Consider the following 22,510-nt stretch of genomic DNA (forward strand, 5'->3'; position numbering starts at 1 on the left):
AATTAGAATATCGTGCAAAAGTAATTGCAGTAAGTGCTGCAAAAGGGGCCCAAACCAAGTACTGAGTACATATGCATGCTTGTACTTTTCAGAGGTCCGATATTGTTCTATGTACAATCCTTGTTTTATTGATTGTATGTAATAATCTACTTTTTTGAGGTTGTGGATTTGGGGTTCTTGGGGTTTTCATGAGCTGTAAGCCATAATCATCACAATTATGACAAATCACGGCTTGAACTATCTTGCTTTGCATGTAATGAGTCTATCTCATATATTAGTTTCACCTTTTAAGTTGCATTAGTGAAATAAATGAACTTTGCACGATATTCTAATTATTCGAGTTTCACCTGTATACTTTTTAGATTGTGATACTGAGCTCTGTAAAGTGTTTTATTTTTGTCAACAACAGATGGTAAGGAGGAACAAAATTGTAAAAGGAAACCGAAAGCTCCATCTGATGGCTGCCTGTAAATATAACATTATTACTGATTTAAAAAAAAACAAAACATTTTTTTAGGTGTTTACCTGGTATAACATGAGCTATACATTATAGTTTTAATCACAGTTTAACAAGTATACTGGAAATCACAGGAAACAAGTATACTGGATAAGAAAGTTAGAATAGCCAGAAGTCCTTATCTAGATAATCATTCTAGGTCAATTATTCAATACATTAAAAAAGAGGGTTAGCATGACAACCAGGCAACTAGCATTTTCACAAACAGTACAACAGTGGCAACATCCATGTTTTCCCATGACAAGTTTAAAACACAAAAATATTTACCTTTAACCCTTTTGCTGCCAGAGCAGGGTTTTTTTTCTGCACACATGCTAAGATGCACATTTTAGGCCTATAAATTGCCTAAATCCTTCCACCTCTCAAAATTAAATGTTTTCTGAAGGCTCTTAAAGGCTTTTTCTGACAAAACCTGGAGAATAAAATGGTGGCTGCTGCAAGTTTGTATGTCACACAGTATTATTGCAAAGGTTCATCAAATCCAAATTTTCAGTAAAAAAATGCATTCAAATTAATTTTAGTGCACACAATCAATATAATGCCCAATTTTCTGCTAAAATATACAAGAAACGGTTGAACTGAATAGATACCAAACATGTCAAACCTCAAAATTGTGTGCATCTATGAAGCAGCAAAACACTTTGGTAGCCAAAGTTGATCATAAGCGGCGCTTTAGAAGACTTTACATGTCATCAATTTAGAGTCAATTGTGAATGATGGCCCTTGAATGATTACTCTTACCCTGCATGCATGGCAATACCAAACTTGTGGTACAATCATTTTCATTTGAACTTTGTTTTTTAATTGATTTCATGTGATTTATTTTGTAATTTTTTTGCTGTCACATAGAGAGTTGACAATAGTTGTTCTTTTTAATGAGCCTATTTGACCCCTTATGCCTCCCCTGCACTCTACTGAAGCTGACCAATCACAGATCGTGCTTGATTAGCTTCATCCCAGGCCACAGTGGCCAGGAAACGGCAGCTCTGGAACAGAAGTGACAAAATGCTTGTTGACTTCATTCATTCACTGGAGGGGGATCCGGCAACGGATCTCCCTCTACTGTACCTGCCATGCCCCTCTGGGGCCTGGAAGGAGGGTAGCAGGATAATTGGCAGGGGTAGTGCCTTCCAGTGGGTGTGGAAGTGATCAGGTGGCTGTACAGCCGCATGAATGACTTCCACCAGAAAGCGGACAGTCGGAAGTGTTTAAATACGAGATAAGTCGGTGGGCGTGAAAGGTCTAAGGAACGAAGGTCTTCATGTCTGCACTGCATAATATAAATGGATTAGCTCAGAATTCTGCAGTTTAGCTAAATAACATGATACATATTCTGCTCAAGCTGTGATTAAGCCACATCCCGCCCTCAAACTAAATTCTGGATTGGTGATTCAACTGTTAAATGCCAGAGATTCAACAAAGGCTCCGGCATTTGACAGATCTATGACAGGGGAGAGGCTGAGTGCTGTAAATGGCAAGGCTTGATTTTGCAAAAACTTGGTCGCTTGTACAGTCTGTGTCAGTATTATTCAATAACTGTATTCAGTTGTTAATTAATTGAAAGAATGGGTAGATAATCAAGGATGGACAGAGGGAACTGCATCTGTGCAAGTATGGTTCATTACAATTAATGTCAATCCCATCACAGACCCTAACCTAACCGGTTCTAAAAGGGACATCCCAGAAATACAGAGGATCCATTAGAGTCAGGTTTACTTTGAGAATAAGGTTTTCTTAAAGTGTATTTCCACATTTGCAGTCAAGTTGACAAAAACCTGTGTTATGCGTGTTCATTCACACAGCATACCTTAAATATTTTTAAGAAGTATTGCTTACATTTCTAATTTTCTTTAGAGCAGGATTATACATAGGACACTACAGGCAGCCAGGGGTGTATCTACTGCAAGGCAAACTAGGCATTTGCTTAGGGCGGCACTTTCCAGGGGGGCGCCAAAAAATGCTGCCCCCAAACTAGTTAGAAAAGAGAAAAAAAAATTATATTATAATTTATTCACAAATTACTGCCAGTACCCCTGGACCTGGTGCTTCTTTGACTTGGGGACCAACGTGTCCACCTATGCCGCCTACTCCTACATCTATGCCGGCTGCAGCTCCTTCCTCTACCTGGTCAACATGCTGTGCAATGTATTGGTGTGTGTGACTTTCATCCAGATGTACTGGCAGTTCGTGCGCCGGACCTCCCTGGGAAACCAGCACCCAAATCTCTGACTTCAGGCAGCGGAGGAGCTTCCGCAGGACCCCAGGGCTGAGATCCAGATGTCATCGTGCTCATCGGCACCTCTGTGGGGGTGAGTCCGGGGAAGTGAAGCCTATAAGCTACGTGCAGGGTGATGTCTCTAGAGCGGGGCAAGCTACAGAGCCCAGCGGCCAAGGCAGAAGATGGGTAACTGCAGAATTAGACAGCCCAGCATATTAAGGCAGAAGATCAGTGTTGCAGCTGCAGAACTAGAGACTAGCACAGCATGGCAGGGCAGGAGAGAATGGTTATTGTAGCTGCAGAACTAGGGAGCCCATCAAGCCAGAAATGGAGAAGGTGGCTATTGCAAAGGTAGAACTAGAGCATCCCGCTACGTTGATAGCGCAATCTGTCAGAATCTAGATATACCATGCGCGCTGTATCCTGCGACTGACAGGTTATGCAAAATGTCTTAAACAGGAAGGAGTGGGACTAATTTAGATTAGGGATGGGGGGGTATGCTCGGGTTTAGTCGTGCCTAGGGCAACACAAAACCAAAATACACCACTGCAGGCAGCTACTATTGCTTAGACTATATGGCACCGGGCAGCTAAGGCACAGATTTTATTTTTTGATTGTGTGTTTTGTTTTGAAAGCTTTTTAATGTACAATGTGATAATTAAGTTAAACCTAAGCCATGGACTTGTGCCTAAAAAGACAAACGGTGTAGCAGTCTTTGTGCAGTATCACTAAAGAAAAATGCAGAGCCTGCACATTTATGCAAATTATGGATTACATACAAAAACAAGGTTTTTAAACCTGATCAAATAATTCCATTAGGATTTTTAATATCAAGAAAAAAAAACAAAAGCTATTGTACCATTCTAACCTGCCACCATATATTTATGAATAGTCAGACTGCTCTCTATCATGCAAAGTTCAACCATCTCCTAATCTCTTTCTCTCACTCTATCCCAAACTCCATGCTTATAAAAAGGGCCCACAACAACTATGACAGGCCTTTGTGATTTATAGTAAGGTAGGTGAAAGGGGTTTGCTTGAGCTCTTGTCCACTGGAGCTGTTCAGAATTTGCAGAACAGAGCACATCAATTTTTTTCAACTTCAAAAGGTGCACTAAGAAGTATGTGACCATTCATGCAGGTACATCTTGGGTGCATACAGTCCATTTATGTGCATTTAGAAAACAATTGCTTTCTATATGCCCAGTTGCCACCACAACAAAGTGTAGAGGTGCGGAAAATGCAGGATGTCTGCAACACAACTTTATTCTAGAAATGAATGAAATGCTGCTTTGTTACATTTCAATAAAGTTACAAAAAATAAACAGTGATTTGCGCTTTAAAAAGGCTCCTCCGGCACACACAGACATGAGCCCTCGCAGTAAAATGGATGGTTTTAGCGCACAGGCTAGTGTGAACAGAGTGTAAGGGCTTGTTCACACCAAGTGCGGAGCAGATGCAGAGCAGAGCAGTTACAGAGAGCATCAAAAATGCATCCAATGTATTCCTATGGTATTTTCATCAAATTTCAATTGAATTGAATCAAACTTCATTGACTTTCTTAATTTTCAAAAAATGGTGCCAATAAATGAAAACTTCAGAGTACTCATTATGCCTCTTAATATCCTCGGGTGTGTGATTTGCAAAAAAGGGTACTTGTTGAGGCTGTCTGCAATGTCCTGGCATTTTAGGGACTCTAGAATGCAATAAGAAGTCAGAACATCAGGACTGATACGTTTCAAATATTATTATAGGCTGTGATATCGATGTATAATGGGAATTGATAAGAGTTGATATCAATTTATAGAGGGAATGGATATCACCAGAGATTATACAATTCTCTGATCAGCTGTTCATAGGAAAGCAGACGTCACCATTGTAATTTAAATAGACAGCTCAGGCCTAATTCACACCCAGCTGCTAAGTGACCCCCTGTGAGGTGTAAGGTCACTTCTGTGGACTCTTCGACTACAGTCCACAGCAGGGGACCAGATATCTCTATAAAGTCCTGGCTTCTCTCCTTCTGGGAATGGTTGTCACCATTATGTTTCAGCTCTGATAAAATCCAATTTATCAGTCATAGGAAGATAAAACTAAAAATAAGTAGGCGTCCGGTTAACACAGTCCTCTAGGAACTGACAAAACTGTTACTTGGGGTTTGCCTGCCGCATCCGGGCATCAGAACCAGCGGGCCCAAGTAACCCAGGGCCACTTCAGAGAGCAGAACCTCTCCTCCAAGCAGGTAGAGTCATACCTCCTGAAATGATTGGTCAGAGGGCTAGAACCTGTTCCACATCCAAATCCTAATACATTGGGGAGCTGGAATTATAAAGTTATTCGTCTGGGAGAGTGCATCTAAGAACACAACGTTTACAGATTTCCAGCGTTCTCCCGCCAGCAGGACAAACAATACGGCCCTACGGTCAAATTTTTCTGGTTTTCTCCTATTTTATGTCATTAGCCAACCTTTTTTTTGTACGTCAATGACTTTTTTAACTTTTGTACATATTTTCTCATGCACGGCACATCCAGGGATATTAAACTATAAAATTAGTAAGTGGACTTCTGCGTTCTTGTTACTAGTGTCTGCATGCTCACTATAAGCTCACTGTTAACCTGTATGAAGTTGCATTGTGTGTTTGCAGACTGTATGCAGGCTAATGTCAGTGTGTATAAGTTAGCAGATCTGCAAGACAGGGATCTGTGTGTATGCAGGGCTGGATTTACTCTCTCTGCTGCCCCAATGCCAGGTTCCTCAATGCGCCCCCCCTGTATGCAGGCCGCATCCCAGTAACCTTGGCGACATCGCCGCGATCACTTGTACAAAATAAGCGGCGGTTTCCCTGCTGTACATTTAGCCCTGCTTGCCCAAAGCAGGGCTAAATGTAGAAAACAACGACCCATCTGGCACCTGAAACTGCATGCCCTGGGCATCGGGAGATCGGAATTCCACACCCCTGCTGCCCTGACGTTTTTCCCAGAAATCCGGCCCTGCGTGTATGGTTTGCTAGCAGACTAGTCCAGAGACAATTTGCAGGTGATGGCAGTCTACTGTGAGTCTCGTGTGTAGGTGTGTGATCAGTGGGAACACAAGGATTCTAGCTTGTAGGATAGTTCTAGGAATCACAGAAGTGTGTGGCAATCACTTGGCTGCTACACAGCCTTTAGAGTGCACCAGATTGTATGTTTGATTTGCATCCACCTGTCACCCTCCAGTGGCATGCTGTAGTACTACACGCTGTGACAATTGTTTCGCAGAAGTGTTTTATGAGCCCAACATGTGTCCTCCTCCTCCTCCTCCGATCAAGTCCCCATGGGCAGCTTCCCCTTCAGGGACGCAGGTATTTATATAGCACCATCAATTTACACATTGCTACACATAGTGTACATCAGCTGCTGTCCTTAAGAGCTTACAATCTAAGGTCCCTATTTCAAATGCATACATACAGGGCCAAATTAGACAGAAGCCAGTTAACCTTCCAACATGTTTTTGGAATGTAGGAGGAAACCGGAGTACCCGGAGGAAATCCAGGCAAGCACAGGGAGAACATGCTTCAGGACCTGGAAGACTTGCTGTGATAAATGGAACCATGAATTCTGCTGTCTACCAAAAAATCCTGAAGGATAATGTGCGGCCATCTTTTCGTGACCTCAAGCTGAAGCAAACTTGGGTTCTGCAGCAGGACAATGATCCAAAACACACCAGCAAGTCCACCTCTGAATGGCTGAAGAAAAACAAAAAGACTGGAGTGGCCTAGTCAAAGTCCTGAATCCTATCGAGATGCTGTGGCATGACCTTAAAAAGGCGGTTCATGCTCAAAAACCTTCCAATGTGGCTGAATTACAACAATTCTGCAAAGATGAGTGGACCAAAATTCCTGCACAGCGCTGTAACAGACTCATTGCAAGTTATCGCAAACGCTTGATTGCAGTTCTTGCTGCTAAGGGTGGCCCAACCAGTTATTAGGTTTGGGGGCAAACACTTTCACACAGGGCCATGTGGGTTTGGATTTTGTTTTCCCTTAACAATAAAAACCTTCCTTTAAAAACTGTATACTGTGTTTACTTGTGTTATCTTTGACTAATATTTTAAATTTGTTTGATGATCTGAAACATTAAAGTGTGACAAACGTGCAAAACAATGAAAAATCAGGAAGGGGGCCAACACTTTCACACAACTGTATATTTTACACAAAAAACATGTAATGTTTCTGTTCAGTCTTTATAACAAAAATCTCAGGGGTTATTAAATACCACCAAAAGAAAGTGGTCTCAAATACTGATCTAAAAATGAATTTGGTTACAGTGTTACATGACAGAGTAATTGTCAAACTATCTCAGCGATGAAAACTGAAACATGTCCTGGTAAGAAAGTGGGTGAAACATGCTGGCACTGAGTGGCCAAGGTCATCGCTGAAACGCAATAAAAAACGTGCTGATCAGCATGTTTCAATTGAAATCTATATGAAAAAGTAGCTCAGGGAGCAGTTTTAGCAGCAGGCTGATTGAAACGCGCGATTGCGTGAACGAGCCCCATAGGAATAAATGTGTTTACTGTTCCGAGCGAACGAACTTCCCTGGTGTGAATGGAGCCTAAGACTTTGCACACCTATGTGTTTTGATGCACCTAGAATGTATTTAGCTAACAAAACAATGCTTTAATAATTGACTGTTGTTTTAACTTGGTCTCCCCTCCCCGAGTCTAAAGGCCGTGACACACTGCAGGCGAAGCAGCGCGGAGCGGTGGCGCGCTGCCTTTGCGAGCAGTGTGTCATGTAATTTTCTTCTGGGCACCTCAGCTGGCGAGAGCTCGCGGAGCTGAGCGTGCCGAGATGAACAATTTCAACTTCAGCCAATCGGCTTGCGCATATGAACCAGCGCGTCGCGATAGCTGGCAGGTTGTCACGGACGAGCCGATTGGCTGAAGGTGCTGTCAATCATCTGACTGCACTCAGCTCACACACTGCACGCAAAGCTCCGTGCCGGATGGCTTTGCTTCGCTCTGCACGGCTTCGCGTGCAGTGTGTCACGGCCTTTATACTTGCCATCAGCACTGAACCAGTGATCTCCAGTGTTCGGTCCCACTTCAAAATGCTTAGAGAATGGCGTTTCAACAGAAATTAATTGGGCTGTGGCGCATAAGGCAATATGAAACAGCCATTTTTAGAGGAAAGGCTATGCAGCTTGGAGCAGGGCCTGCACAGTTGAAATTGTTGGATCGAGGCTGAAGGCAAATACAAGACCAGGTTGGTAGTACACAGTGAGGTGGGGCAACAGTGTAAAAAAAAAATAAAGTACACTGTAATTAAAGTAAAACATGAATATGTACACAAGACACAACTTTACATATGATGCTCATTCAGCGTGTGACGTCACGCGTTCCGCCTCCGAGATGGCAGCAGGCATGCACTGAACACACCGGTGGTCAATATGGCCGCTGGCGTGTTCTGAAAACCAATACATTTATGTATGCCCGAATATCGTTTTAGTATATTCGGGCATATATTAAAGTCGTCATTTCGGATTCGGACGAACCGCCGAACCAACTGATTTTTGTTGATTTGCAGGTTTGTCCAAATCCAAATGCACATGTCTATTCATCATGCAGTTTCCCTTATTTCAGGAACTACTTTTAGCACAGGTATTCACTGTATGTGTTCATGTTTACACAGTGAGGTAAAAGGAGTTGCCATCACTTTGTACCATTTACCTTTCATACTTTGTTGGTCAGTGGACTGCTTCAAGAACACAGGAAAACAAAGTGTTCATAATACCCTTACACAATTTACAAACCACCAGAAAACACAAGACTTTTAAGAAGACTCATTTATTTAACCTCAGTACACTGTGCGTGGGGGGGTTATGAGAAATGGTCTTAGAAAAAAGTAGCAGTGGCATTAAAACCAAAGAAATTTAAATCATGTATAAAAATATATTGAAGAGTGACAAACACTGATTTTAAGATAAACCGTGCCAGTTCCCACAAATACGGTAAAAAGATGGATTAAAACATTGACTATCATATGGCCCAGTCAAATAGCAAGAGAATAGACAAAAAAAATAAAATTAAAAAGATAAACCTACACTACCTGAAAAGTCACCACTTGCTATAATGACTAAATATGGACAATTCTTAAAATCAAATACAGCACAACAGTTTTCTCTTAAATATTTTACCTTAAGTCAATATTCTTTTGGGCAGAAATGCACAAATAATGAACTGTACAAAAACATATCATATAAAAGCAGAGGTAGCCAAACTTTGGTCCTCCAGCTGTGGCGAAGCTACAAATCCCACGAGACATTGCAAGGATGACAGCAACAGACATGACTTCCAGAGGCAGATGGAATATGTAGCTTCACCACAGTTGGAGGGCCAAAGTTTGGCTTCCCTTGATAAAGTAGATCAAAACTGAAAGCCATGTTTAGTTTTACGTTCTGTGAACACTGCCTAATATAGAATGGGCGCAGATTCTATGCATCAGATCCATGAAGGGGATAAAGGATAAATGAGCTTAGAAAGGCTGTAAGCTTGGCTGCCTACCTAGAACCTTTAATTGCTGGAAAGCTAGTGCTTCACAAATCATATGTCTAAGAGCCCCCACATTTGCCTGAAGCAATACTTTCCCAAACTTTTCTTAATACTGAGATAAGGGCAAGATTGCTTTAAGCCAGATTTTATCTCCTAGTGTTGGAAGCACAACCCTCTAAAGAATATGCTTTGTCATTTTTCTGACGGGATTGGAGTAAAAGTGATTCTCAGTGACAAGAGCTTAAGTGGCTTGCTTTTGTTGTTCATCTCACTGTGGGAAATCCAAGCCACAAACTCCAAATAAATCACAGCATAATAAAGCACTGGTCTTGCATTGCTTTGTGGTGCATGAATAAAAAGGATTAGTAACCATGCAATAAAGTACACAGTGTTAGCTGTGCTGCCTTGCCGAGCTTAAAAGATCTAAATACCCCATTTCTTATTTCCACTTGCGTAATACACAAGTCTCAGAATTTTAAGCCAATTTCCCTCCTCAGTGATACAGTAGGAGCAGGTTGTGCTACAGTACAGATACAGTAGAATCTGTCCCTGTGTGATATTCAGCTAATTGTAGTGAGTGCTGTTGTGATGACGTCAATGAGTGCTCCTTACCACTGGGAAAAGGCCCATTGGCAGAGGTGAGTCAATATATACAGTATTTAGAGAGGAGAGCATTCAACATTTATAAAACAATTTAGAAGATTTATCCCCAAAATTTGAAACCATAACAGCATATCAAACATGTACACCTGAAATAACATTTTTCATCTATTAAATGAAAAATTCATGATGTTTTCACTATAAACGGAAATGTAGCTGCTTTGCTGTTTGTACTTTTACATAAAAATATGGCCTTCTGCCTTATTTTCATAAGAAAATGCTGAAAACTGTATTTGCACTATATATAATCTATTTTAACATGACCTACTGTTCAATGCTCTTTAACTGACACTGTAACTTTACCTCTTCTTGGACTTAAATCAATACTTATGGCAAATCCAAATGGTGGGGCTCACTAACACTCAGTCTTGTTAAAAATGCATTTGTATTATTTCATATAAATCACTTTACATAGGAAAAAGGTTTTGTTTTTTTTTGTTTTTTTCCAGGCGTTTGTGTAGAAAGAAAATGTCAACTATTTTCTTAAATATTAAAAAAATTAAAAAGATTAATAGTCCTGGTGTACTAGGTTATCATTACACATTCTTTTTGCTTTTTTGCTGGTTTCGGGGAGAATTCTTTAACACGCTTCTGAGCTTAAGGTATGTGCCAGTAGCCTCTGACATGTTGTCATACTCAAATGGTGTGATTCCCTCCGCAAACTTACTCCTGTCTGGAACAGCAGGTTTTAAAGGAGAAGGTACACAAGCTGCCTCTTCTGCAGCATCTCCATCCTCTTCTTGCATCTCCTTAAGTCCTGCAGCTGCTCCATTAGGCTTTGCAGCATCTTCTGCCACACTGAGGTCACCATCTTTTTCACTCAACAAGTTGTTACCTTTGGGAATTTGAGTTTTGTCATCATCAGGCTCATGTCCAGCTGCTTCAAGGAATGCATCAGGTGGTGTTGACTTGGTTACACTTTTTTGAACCTTAACTTTCCCTCCATTGACACTTTCCGTTTCAGTCCTAATTGGTGAAGAGGCAACAGAATTGCCATTTAATGGTGTGGTGTTTACATCTGATTCACTATTTGTGCTCTCTGCCTTTTCAAGAGCAGCCCAAATTAAACGCTGCTGTTCTTCTAACTCTTCCAAAGTCAATGTGTCTTCATCCATACTATCCGCTGCCTGTGCTTGAACCCTAAGACTAGCTCTAGAATGAAGCAATGGAGAGCCTCTATTAGGAGTGGGAGGTGGTGTTCCTTTTGGAAGTGGAGGAGGAGTTGGCGTTGGTGGAGGTGGTGGGATGAAATTGCGAGGGGTTGAAGGTGGAGTTCCACGAGGCATTGGAGGTGGAGAACAATAGGGAGGGAGAGGAGGCTGAAAACTGAAACCTGAGGGCACATCTGAATCTGAAAATCAGAAGAAGAAATATTTTAAAAATCACTGTACAGTGCAAACTATGCATCTTTTACTATATGACGTAGCACGAAGGTGGTTTCCTGAAAGGTTTACATACTCCATTTCATGTAAAAAAAAAAAAAAAAAATGTACAGTCAATGTTATGGAGCGGATTATCAGCTGAAAATTCGTTTTAAGAGTTTTAGATCTTTTCTGCCAATATCCTGCTCACATATAGAACATCTTTTTTTATAAATCTTTTATTCACCAAGTATGTTTACATTCCAGGTCATTACAAGTGGAAAGACACAGCTGCATCGCAAAAACCACAAACACATGGTATACAGATTACAAGTAAAATACAGGCGTGCTGGACCTTAATGCACTTTAATCACTTGCTGTCCGGGGCATTTTTTTACTATTTGTGCACACATGATAAAATATAAATGTTTGGCTAGAAAACAGCTTCAGACCCCCAAACAATGATATATGTTCTGAAAGCAGAGGTCCTGTAGAATAAAAAAAAAAGCTAGCTGCAATTTTTTACGTTGCACGTTTTTTGTGCAAATGTTTATCAAACTAGTATTTTTAGGGGAAAAAAAAATAAAAAATTGTGCACAGAAACATAATATAATACCCAATTTATTGATAAAATAAGAAAGACGGGATCACGTCAGGTAAATAGATACCAAACATGTCAAGCCTTAAAATTGCGTTCGCCCGTGAAGCCGCAGAAAAATTCAATACCCCAAATTTCCCATAGGCAACATTTTAAACGCTTTTACCACTCATCAGTTTAGTGCTAACAATGATTGACAGCTCTAGAATTATTGCTCTCACTCTGACATTAGCAGTGATATGTAACATGTGTAGCGCAATTGTTGTTTCCGCACATAGGCACACCGACGCGCGTTTGTGTGTGCATGTGGGGGGCGGGGGACTTAAAAAATCTTTTTAGCATTTTCTTATTTTTCTTTGATATTACTTACATTTTTAAACACTTTTTTTTACACTAACAAGCCCCCTATGTAATAGCAGATAGGGTGTGACAGGTCCTCTTTATGGAGACATCAGGGGCCTTTCAGACCCAGTCACGTAGGGACCCCAAAGAAGCTGAGGAAGCAGAGATCTGCTTCATCTCCTGACTCTAAGAGCCGGAGACTGTGTACAGTGACACCGGAAGTGATGTAATACACATCACTTCCAGGTCCAGTGATCGGAGGAGAGATCAGCGGCTGGAGGCCGCTGAATCTCTCTCCGATCATTGCGGGGAGCCACTCCTGGGGAGACATGGCGGCCGCGGCACCGCTGCACGGTACAAACGATGCGGCGGCTGTACAGACGTTGGATCGCTTGTACATTAACAGCAATCGCCTGCTGTTAAAAGCGGTACCAGGTACACGAGCGGTACACGACTGCTGCATATAGACGTATTGCGGCCCGGAAGTATGGTACCGACACTTGATGTGCCCACTCTGATCACCCTCCGGAAGAAGGACAGTGTCGGCATAAATATAGAGATGATTGAGGATCGTCACAAATAAGCTGCATTTTTGTTAATAGTTAAGGATCGTACGCTCCCAAGGGCAGGGCCCTCCTTAGCATCTTGTCTTGAACTGTACTGTAATGTCTTCCTTATACTGTATTGTAAATCCCCCAGCTGCAACAGGGATTCAAAACACCATGGGGTGAACAGAACATTCTATGGAGTCCAGAAGTTGAAAACTGAGGAAGTCTGCCTGACAATTTTCCAAGCCTGGGATGTGTACAGCAGAGAGAGTTGGAACGAGATGTTTCGCCCCAACCCAGAAATTCAATTCCCTCTCTTTGAGATGTGAGGCTTTTGGTTCCTAAGGGCTTGTTCTCACCATGTCTAGACCAGAAAAGTCTTTTCCCAGACCAAAAAAAGCATCCCAATCTATCCCTATGGTATTTTTGGGCTCTGTTCACACCAGCGCAGTCCGTTCTGGTCCAGACAAAACAAATACTGCTGGTTTCATTTTCAATGGTCTGGAATGCACTGGATTGCACCTGAAAGCCCATTTTAAGCTAAAAACAAAAAAAAAGACATCGGAAAACAGGAAAATCACAATAGAAATGCACTGCACTTCCTCCACAGCCTGTTTTTTTTCTTAAGTGAGATCCCTTTTTCCATGCCGTGAGAATATTGAGCTGCAATGGTCTGGGAGTGAAGTAGTGCATATGAAATTGCCTCTAAAAGGAGGTCACCCTTACAGTGAAACACTCATTCAGAAGAAGTGAAGGGTGGGATGGCTCCGTGACTGTAGAACCTAAAAGTGAGAGTGGAGAATCTGAAGTAGGCCCAGGAGAAGGAAAACCTTGGACAAGGCTGTATCCCAGGATCAGGCTGAAATACTCCAAGTAATAAGCACTGATTTCTGGAAATGTAGGATTCACCCAAACCTCTGTATGGTCTAAGTTTCTTGAGCAGAAAGTTACTGCCGTTTAAACAAGTAACTGCACAGCAACAGGGAGCCCAGAGAATTGTGAATCTGGTGTAAAAGTGTACCAAGAGGCAACTAAGAAGTACGCCTTGATATGGTTTAGGTGGTTGGATGCTGCGGTTAAAGATAAGGGGGTAGAGGGTCCGCCAAATGTAATCACTGTTGTATAAGCCTGGCATCTGGGTCAGTGGATAGGGGGGGTGTAGGTGGAAAGCGGGTGCTGTGTATTTACAATATTGTCTTCTAGGTCTCTATTGTACTATATTTGCACATCTCTATATTCTACTTGTATGATGCTTGCACCTTTGATGTGTGTTTCTGTAGTTTGGCTAATCTGTCTATTGTAATGTTTGTTACAATATGTAAAAACCTTAAGAAAAAGTTAAGGTATAAAAAAAAAAAAAAGTAAAATTAAGAAGAGGGTCTGAAGCTGTACACAACATACAGATGGGGACAAATCTCTTGGCAACCTTACATCTCATTGATCACTTTTTAGGATGAATAAAGCATTGTTTCACATTAAGAGCAATTGTCTCATGTATACCTGCATGCCTTTGGAATGTAAAAGTACAAGTGTGAAAAAGGGATAAAGCACTGCTTATTCTACAATGCTGTAGTAATGATTTGTTGGTAATCCTAGAAAAAATGATACATTGGATAATAGTAATAGTAACGAATGGTTTTCTGTAATTAGTACCACACATTTTCAATCTTGTAACCAGTTTGGTATTGTGTTCACCTCACTGAATATGGATGAAAGAACGCAAAGGAGAGAGTTGTCTGAAGAGATCAGAAAGACAATTCTAGACCAGCAAGGCTATAAGACCATCTCCAAGCAGCTTGATGTTTGTGACAAGAGTTGAAAATAATAAAGGGTAAGGTCCATGGAATTGTAGCCAACCTCCCTGGACATGGCCACAAGTGGAAAATGGACTCCAGATTAAACAGAACAGTATAGTGCAAATGGTAGACAAAGATCCAAGGAAAATTTCCAAAAAATACAAGTTGAAATGCAAGGTCAAGGTACATCAGGGTCTGATCAAATCATCCAATCGCTTTTTGAGCAACATTGGGCTCAAAGGAAGACTCCAATGTTGAAAGAAAAAACAAACAAGACTGGAATTTGCTAAAATGCATATTTACAAGCAACAATGCTTCTGGAGGAATGTCAGTTACAGAGATGAGACAACACTGGATATTTTGGCAGGTCACATCAGCTCTATGTTAAAGAGATAAAAAAAATTAAGCTTTTAAAGAAAATACTGTACCTTCTGTAAAACATGGAAGAGGCTCAGTTAGGTTTTGGAGTTGCTTTGCCATTTTAAGTCTGTGCAGGGCACAATAAAACATCAAGAAATTGTAGAGCAAAATATATTGCCCAGGGTCAAAAAGCTCAGTTGCAGGTCATGGGTTCTCCAAGAGGATGACTCAAAACACAGCTAAAAGCATTCAATGTCTAAGAACAAAACACTGTACTACTCTGCAGTGGCCTTCTATGAGCCCTGATCAGAATGTTATAGAACTATAGAAAGTGCTGAAACATGCAGTCTGGGGAAGGCACCCTTCACTCCTGAGACAGCTGGAGCAATTTGCTCAAAAACAGTGGGTCAAACTACTTGTTGGAGGTGCAGAAGTCTCATTAAGAGGTACACAAATCATTTGTTTGCAGGAACTGCCTCTAAGTTTGTGCAACAAAATGTTAGGTTAAGGGTCCCATCATTTGTGTCTGGTTTTTATTACATATGGAAAACAAATGTGGGTTGTTTTTTGTACGTGTTTGTAGGTCATCATTAGCTGAAAGTAACAATGTTAGTTTTGCATACAAACGATTATATATATTTAAATATACAGATAATATACAATGGGGAACTTGATGGTATACAACTGCAAGCTTTAGTGTGTAGCGGGCACAGAACAAAATTGTCTAGTCTGCTTTAAACCGGGATTATACCTGAAACTGGAAAATCTGTAAAGTATATTTCTCGGCCCTGAACACAGAGGCTTTTGCCAACCAGCCAGCTTTAACTAACCTTCACAGAACCATTAACCCTTTCGCTGCCTCCGGAACATTTTGCATCAGCTGGCCACGCAATTTTTAGCATTGATTTATTTTCAACTGCTGGGTTGCTAGCGTTTGTAAAAGACCCCCCAAACCATGTATTTTCTGGAAGCGCAGGCCCGGTAGAATAAAAAGATGGTGCTACTAAATTTGTAGGCCCTACGGTAATTGCAAAAATGTTTCTCAAATTATTAAACCGATAAAAATACACAATTCAATTGATAAAAGCACTAAAATCAGTATCAGCACACAGAAGAAAATATTTTCTGACTAAAATCTAAAAGATTACACTGCATTGAGTTAATAACAAATATTGCCACATTTGAAATTGCGCCTTTATGCGAAAAGGTAAAAAAATGAAGGTACGCAAAACTGTAAATAAGCGACTTACGTTAAAAATTGTTTTTGCACGGTGTTGGTGTTGTGATAAAATGATACAAGGGTATATTTAATTGCAACAAAAGGTATTACAAAGCATGGCAATGCGTCAAAGCTGTGCAATGCGCTACCACTGTTAAATTGTTTTTAATAATTTTTTTTAAATCATGCACTGCTATGCGTTCTCACAACACACTGCAGCGCATGTGCATGGCATACACCACAATACGGTGCACATGTATGTTGTGTGTGGGGGAGGAGGGTTGTGCACTCATTACAGAGGCTTCCCATTTAGAAACTGGTAATATTTTACCATCACCAGTTTCTAAATGGGGGAAAAGCCTCTATAGTGAGTGCATCTCATTGAGAAATTCATGAATAAACAGGAAATTATGTAAATCACATCCTGTTCATTCATAACTGGGGACACATAGCACTATGTGTCCCCAGTTATTTACATACACTGGAGTGATCAGACAATAACTCCAGTGTTTGTTCTGCACACAGCGGATCAGTAAATATCACTGATATTTACCGACCTTCTGCTCAGCCACACACAGAGCCGCTGTCATCCGCAAACTGACAGGATGACAGCGGGTCCGCTCTCCTCACCGCTCGGCCATCCTGAAACTTGCGGCTTCTCCCAGCCACTCCTCCGGATTTTTTTTCGGATCCCCGCTGCCTCAGCCCCTACAAGCGGGGGGAGAGTAGCGAGGATCCATGCAGGCTCCAGCGGTGCGGGCGCCTGGTATTTTTGTTAATAGTGGTCATCAGCGGCTTGCGAGCCGCTGATAACCGCTATTAATTTAAAGAGCACAGTCAGGGGAATAGTTCTACTTTAAGTTCATGGTCGGTAAAGTGACCATGAGCTTATAGCATAACTGCAAATGCCACCTCTGTACGGCATACTGACCTGGCCAGCTGGGAACAGTTTTGTTCCACCGTATGCCTTACAGCGGTGGCAGGAAAAAGGTTAAAGCTCTGGTTTGGAAAGGTTAAACACAAATCATATTGGGAGTCTTGATTGTTACTAAACAATCTACAGTGTTTCATGTCCCTGGCGGTAGAACAAATGCTATGATGGCCTTGCGTTTGGCCTGCTGTCAGGATGCTGCGGTCTGAACACCCCGGGTCCTCTTCCTCTTGTCCCATCTTTATGAAGGGAATCTTCTGTATTGGTATCAGTTTTGCAAATATCTTCCTAACTGGAGGACTTTCCTCACAGGATTAGATATTTGGCATTTGCTTTATTACCTGTCTCCATATCCATGGGTGACTCCCCTTTGCTATTGGAGGTCTTCTGTCTTTTCCGTTCTGAACCTGAATGAGACGAAGATCTCTTCTGGCTGGTATTGCTGGGCTGTGGATTAAAAATACTTTAGAAATTTGTTTTTTTTAAAGCCATTTACTAAATTCATATTACAATGCATGCAGGGAGTGCAAGTGCATCACTTGCAATTTTACAGATCATAAAATAAACTTTGATTTTGCATACAAGGCAGCACATATTCTAACCATTAGGTCTATTTAAACAACCTATTTTTTCCCCCTAATAAGCAGTAGGAAAATACAGTGCTAAAATGCATCAAACATAAAGAGCATACAAATCATTTTACAGAAGGAGGTCTATTTGCACCAACAAGGTATGAATGTGTACAATGACTTTAGGAAGAATTTCAACACCATTTTTTCCAGGGTTGAATAACTTTCAAAATGGAAATTAAAAAAATGAATCACCGATTCAAAATTGGGCACAACAAAGAATGTAAACCGTAACGTAAGAGCATGTTCTTCATTTAAATATAAACTTTCAATGCCAAGCTAAACAAACGGCTGAAAAGGATTAAGGAAAACAAATTCTTCACTTACTTTTGGAAAGTTATGAGACAGATAGCTGGCAAAAATATCTTTCTGGTGTGTTGGCTGCATTGGGATTGATCCAAAATTCCTCCAATCCTGAGAGAAAAACATTTAAACAAAAAACAATTGTTTGGTGATGTCAGAAAAGGCATTCTTGAATGCCACTTCCCAAGAGCACGGAAAGATTGGAAACATGACACTATTAAACAAATACTGGCCTCTCCTAAGAAGTTGGTGCTTTAACGGACCGACAGGGAGGTAAAGGAGGACCCAAAACACAAAGCTGTGAACCTAAGGAAGTCACCTACACTGACCACCATTTTGCATTCAAATGTTTATCTATAGCCTTTACCCCTTTTAGAGGTTAATACACAAGAATAATGGGGGGGTGCATACTAGAAAAATGCAATACAAAATGTTAGCTTGGAAACACAAAATTTGCAGTGTATACAAGAACAGATGTGAGACCGCAATGGAGACTAAACATGCTTAAGACAGCACAGCAAGCAAAGTAGACCCTGCAAGGTTTACAAGGATAACAAAAAGTTGATGGAGGATGCAGCTAAACGGATGACAAACATGAAAAAATATAAACAATGATAGAAAATTTGAACAAAAAGTATGAAAACATTTTGGGGGAGATAAAATTAAGAGCTTGTATTTCTTAAATGGACTATAAAACAAAAAGTAGGGAAATGAAAATCAATTATTTAGAACCAAAAGAGCTAAGTCCTTTGGGCTTCATAAACAAGGGATTCAGGCCTAGTCATGTTACACCTGTAGCATGGATTTCCTGTCCAACATATTATATAAAATTTGCAACTGCAAAGTGATCTACTGACCAGCACCATTCACAAGACCTAAAACATCCAAGTATGTCTGCACATGCGTTATGGTTTTATAAGCAGTGTACAGTGCAGATCACTCTACAAATGCAAGTTGCACACACTTTTAAAACACAATTATTGTTGGTGTAGCATTAGGAGGTTCCCTAAATTTGTCAAAACACCAAAGAATTGATATTTTCCTATCAGAAAGCAGGGATAAACAATCCTTAAGGAAACTCACGTCCGCAACCCCAGAAAGGGGAGGAGTATTAAAACCAGGAAAGCTGATTAACTTTGATAAATCATAAGATACAGACTTGCTCTGTGCCTCAGGATCTTCTTCAATCTCACCATCACTTGTATCTACAAAGCAAATTAGGAATATTGAAATTAAAAAGTGTTCTACGATAAACATGAACACTAAAGTGTTATAATCTTATTACATATGAACCAAGTTTCAAGAGCAAGGCTATTGCATATAGCTTAACTTATCTATGTCTGCAGAAGAACATACCTCTTCCGTCATAAAGAGAGAGTCCAGAGTTCTCCAGTTCAGCATCTTTCAACCATCCTGGAGGGTAGCCAAGCTGGCGCATTCGATATATAAATGGAGGAAGGTGCTTATCTGTTATTCCAAGGGCCTCCTGAAGCTCTGAGCTGTAAAGCCATAAAAAGACCCAATTTTACCATATAATTAAAATTGAATATGTAATAGTTACATTAGTAGAAGAATCAACATCTTAATAAAAATTTAGAGGCACTACAGAGGTTCTGTGTCTATTAAAGTGGCAGGTTATTTTTTCTGAGTTAAAATTTTAACAGCCTTGACCAGCTTATCTTAAAGGTTCTGCAGATACTTTTGACACCAACACAAGTAATTTAGGAATTGGTTGCCTTTTTTAAAAACAAAAATAAACTAAATATAAACTTTTTTTGTTTTTTTTCTTTACACATGAACCTTAAATACCCACCTTATAACCCCAGGCTTAAACCTTACAAATCTCTCTTCTTCAACATGGTATCGTTGCTGATAGTTTTGGTTACCAGATTCTGCACAGGAATTCATGAATTCTTTTCTCTTCATACCAATATGGGCACTATCTCGGGGCTGGAAAAGAATACGACACTTTACAGGCTCTACCTAGGTAAACATGAATTATTAGCATTGTTGTACGATTTGGACCAGACACACCCTAGTGAAAAAGCTACCTATGTAGATAGACTAAAAATACAGGTATTTGCCACCTATGTTATGAATGTAAAAAAATGTACAGTACAAAGTAGAACATACATTTAACCTGTACTGTTCCCAAACTTGAAAAACCGCAGCTCAGTAAATAGGCACCAAAGAGTACAACTTAAACTGCACCCAAATGGAAATTTTAAAACCGAAATTAAACAAATTGTCAGGCCGAAACCGATACCAAAAATGTTTTTTTTTTTAATTTTTATAAACTCTACAAAAAATTATATTTATTTTCATTAATTCATTAAATATTTTACTTTAATTTTAGGGGCTTTGGGGAAATATTAGGGGTCTAAACAGACGCCTGATATTTCCCTTTTAAAATAGAAAAAGAGATTGAGGACACAGATGTATTGGCAGGAAAATGGCACTTTCAGCATTATGCCAAAAGTGCCATTTTCGGCCGATATGTTGCGGCGGCCAATATATCAGTGCATCCATAGTACAACTTTATCATTTTAAACGTTTACAAAGTCGTGCAATGAGGCACCTTGCATCAACTTGGACTTCCAGTTCTAGCCTATCTCAAAATTCCACAATGCAGCAGCCTCTGTGGGCCAGCGGTCAAAGATCAGGCAAACTCATACATTTAAGTAATGATGTGCTTGGATTGAGAGCCAACTAACAAAATAAAAACAAGGCAATGTTACACAGATGTGAAATGGCAACAAATCCCCAGTAATAAAGCTTTATCTTAAGTAGAGCTGCAGCTAACGATTATTTTCATAATCGGTTAGCCGATTATTACGTTCGATTAATCGATTAATCGATTAATCGGATTTTAAAAAAAAGTCTCCAGTGATGGACTACTAGTTTGTATTGAGATTGTAGTCCATCACGGGAGCAAGCTTGGAGCGGTGGAAGTAAAAAAAAAGTGTGGTGTGCAATATAGTACATTATAAAGCGGCACAGTGCAGAATACCAGCAGCTATAGAGGACTGCAGCAAATCGCAGCAATAGTACATTATACTATAATGTATTATTGCTGGGATCTGATGTATTCCTCTATAGCTGGCGTTATTGGAGAGAACGGATATGATGCAGGAATAGGGAAGACGGGTATGATGGTGGAATGGGGTGCAGAGATGGAGAGGACGGGTATGATGGTGGAATGGAGTGCAGGGATGGAGAGGACGGGTATGATGGTGGAATGGAGTGCAGGGATGGAGAGGACAGGTATAATGATGGAATGGAGTGAAGGGATGGAGAGGACGGGTATGATGGTGGGTTGGGGTGCAGAGGACGGGTATGATGGTGGGTTGGGGTGCAGAGGATGGGTATGATGGTGGGTTGGGGTGCACAGTGTTGGGTCCCAGGCTCCGGGGGGGGTCGGGGCACTTACTGTCTGAGCATTCCCTCCATAGATGCCGGCTCGTCCCCAGCCATAGTCTCCGTCCCCCGGCTGACACCCGTCACGCTCACATCCCCCGCACCCGTCATGTGATCGGCCCGGCTAGATGTGAGGAGCGTCGGGAGCTGGACCGCTGCGGCGTGCGCGTTCGGTGGGCGTGGCGTGCGCTGCGTGCGGGGCTTGAGTGTGGAGCCGCGAACAGGCTTCAGCGGTGGGCGTGGCTTATGCGTCCTGTGGGCACGGTGGGAGCAGCGTGCGGTGGGAGGTGTCCTGTGAGCACGGCGGGCGCAGCGGTACGTGAGCAGCGTGTGACGTGTGCTTCAGGCCGCGTGTCGAGCCCCGAACAGGAAAATCAATTGATAGCCGACGAATCGACGATCGAAAACGTTGGTAACGTTTTCAATCGTCGATTTTAATCGACTAAATCGATTAACTGTTGCAGCTCTAATCTTAAGTGTGTAGAGCAAGATTTATTGTACTGTACTATGTGGATCATGGCAAACTATGTGATCATTCAGTACACATTTCATTTAAAAACAAAACTCCCACAGTGCAAGAAAAAAATATTCCACAGTCAATCCCTAGAAGTATTTGCAACCAGCTAAGAGACATCCCCAATCCTCATTTCAACTGTCATGGTGGTACTGCTCCTGCAACCCCCCAGTATCTGGAAGCCATCCACTACATTAAAGACTTTCAGTACATGGCAGCCAAGTGAGGCTCCATTCACATATAGCACTAGCATTTCCCATGCCGAAGACAACGGGGCACGGAAAACGCTACAATCTTTTAACTGCACGGATTCCGCTTGTTTGCGGCTATTGCTATAGCCGCAATCGTGAGCCAAAAAAGACGGTCGTGCATGGATTATTTTGCCACCACAAGTCTGAACAATGCACATTAAAGTGCATTTTTTATGTTTAGAGCGCATATTCAGCCAACCGCTCCTGTGTGAATGGAGCTCTCCTCTACAGAGCTGGACCTCTCTAGAAAGAGTAGTTTTCCAATTACTAGTCAGGGCCATTAAGAAGCAGGAGTACAAACCAATCTTTTATGA

The 22,510-nt window shown here is 41.1% G+C and overlaps 1 protein-coding gene across 1 annotated transcript in view; it reads right to left on the reverse strand.

Annotated features, from left to right (window-relative positions):
• Positions 1–10,448: 10,448 nt before the first annotated feature.
• ZCCHC8 (zinc finger CCHC-type containing 8) overlaps positions 10,449–22,510 on the reverse strand; it is a 31,950-nt gene continuing 19,888 nt past the window's right edge. Inside the window, exons 9-14 of the mRNA XM_018556991.1 lie at positions 19,828–19,964; positions 19,371–19,513; positions 19,098–19,219; positions 18,039–18,125; positions 17,424–17,529; positions 10,449–11,278 (exon numbers count right to left, since the gene is read on the reverse strand). Of these exons, the coding sequence (XP_018412493.1) occupies positions 10,464–11,278; positions 17,424–17,529; positions 18,039–18,125; positions 19,098–19,219; positions 19,371–19,513; positions 19,828–19,964 (1,410 nt within the window). The 3' untranslated portion in view covers positions 10,449–10,463. The remainder of the gene's footprint in view (positions 11,279–17,423; positions 17,530–18,038; positions 18,126–19,097; positions 19,220–19,370; positions 19,514–19,827; positions 19,965–22,510) is intronic.

Source organism: Nanorana parkeri, unplaced genomic scaffold (genome assembly GCF_000935625.1).
Source record: "Nanorana parkeri isolate BGI_ZX_2015 unplaced genomic scaffold, ASM93562v1 scaffold13, whole genome shotgun sequence".
Lineage (NCBI taxonomy): Eukaryota > Metazoa > Chordata > Amphibia > Anura > Dicroglossidae > Nanorana > Nanorana parkeri.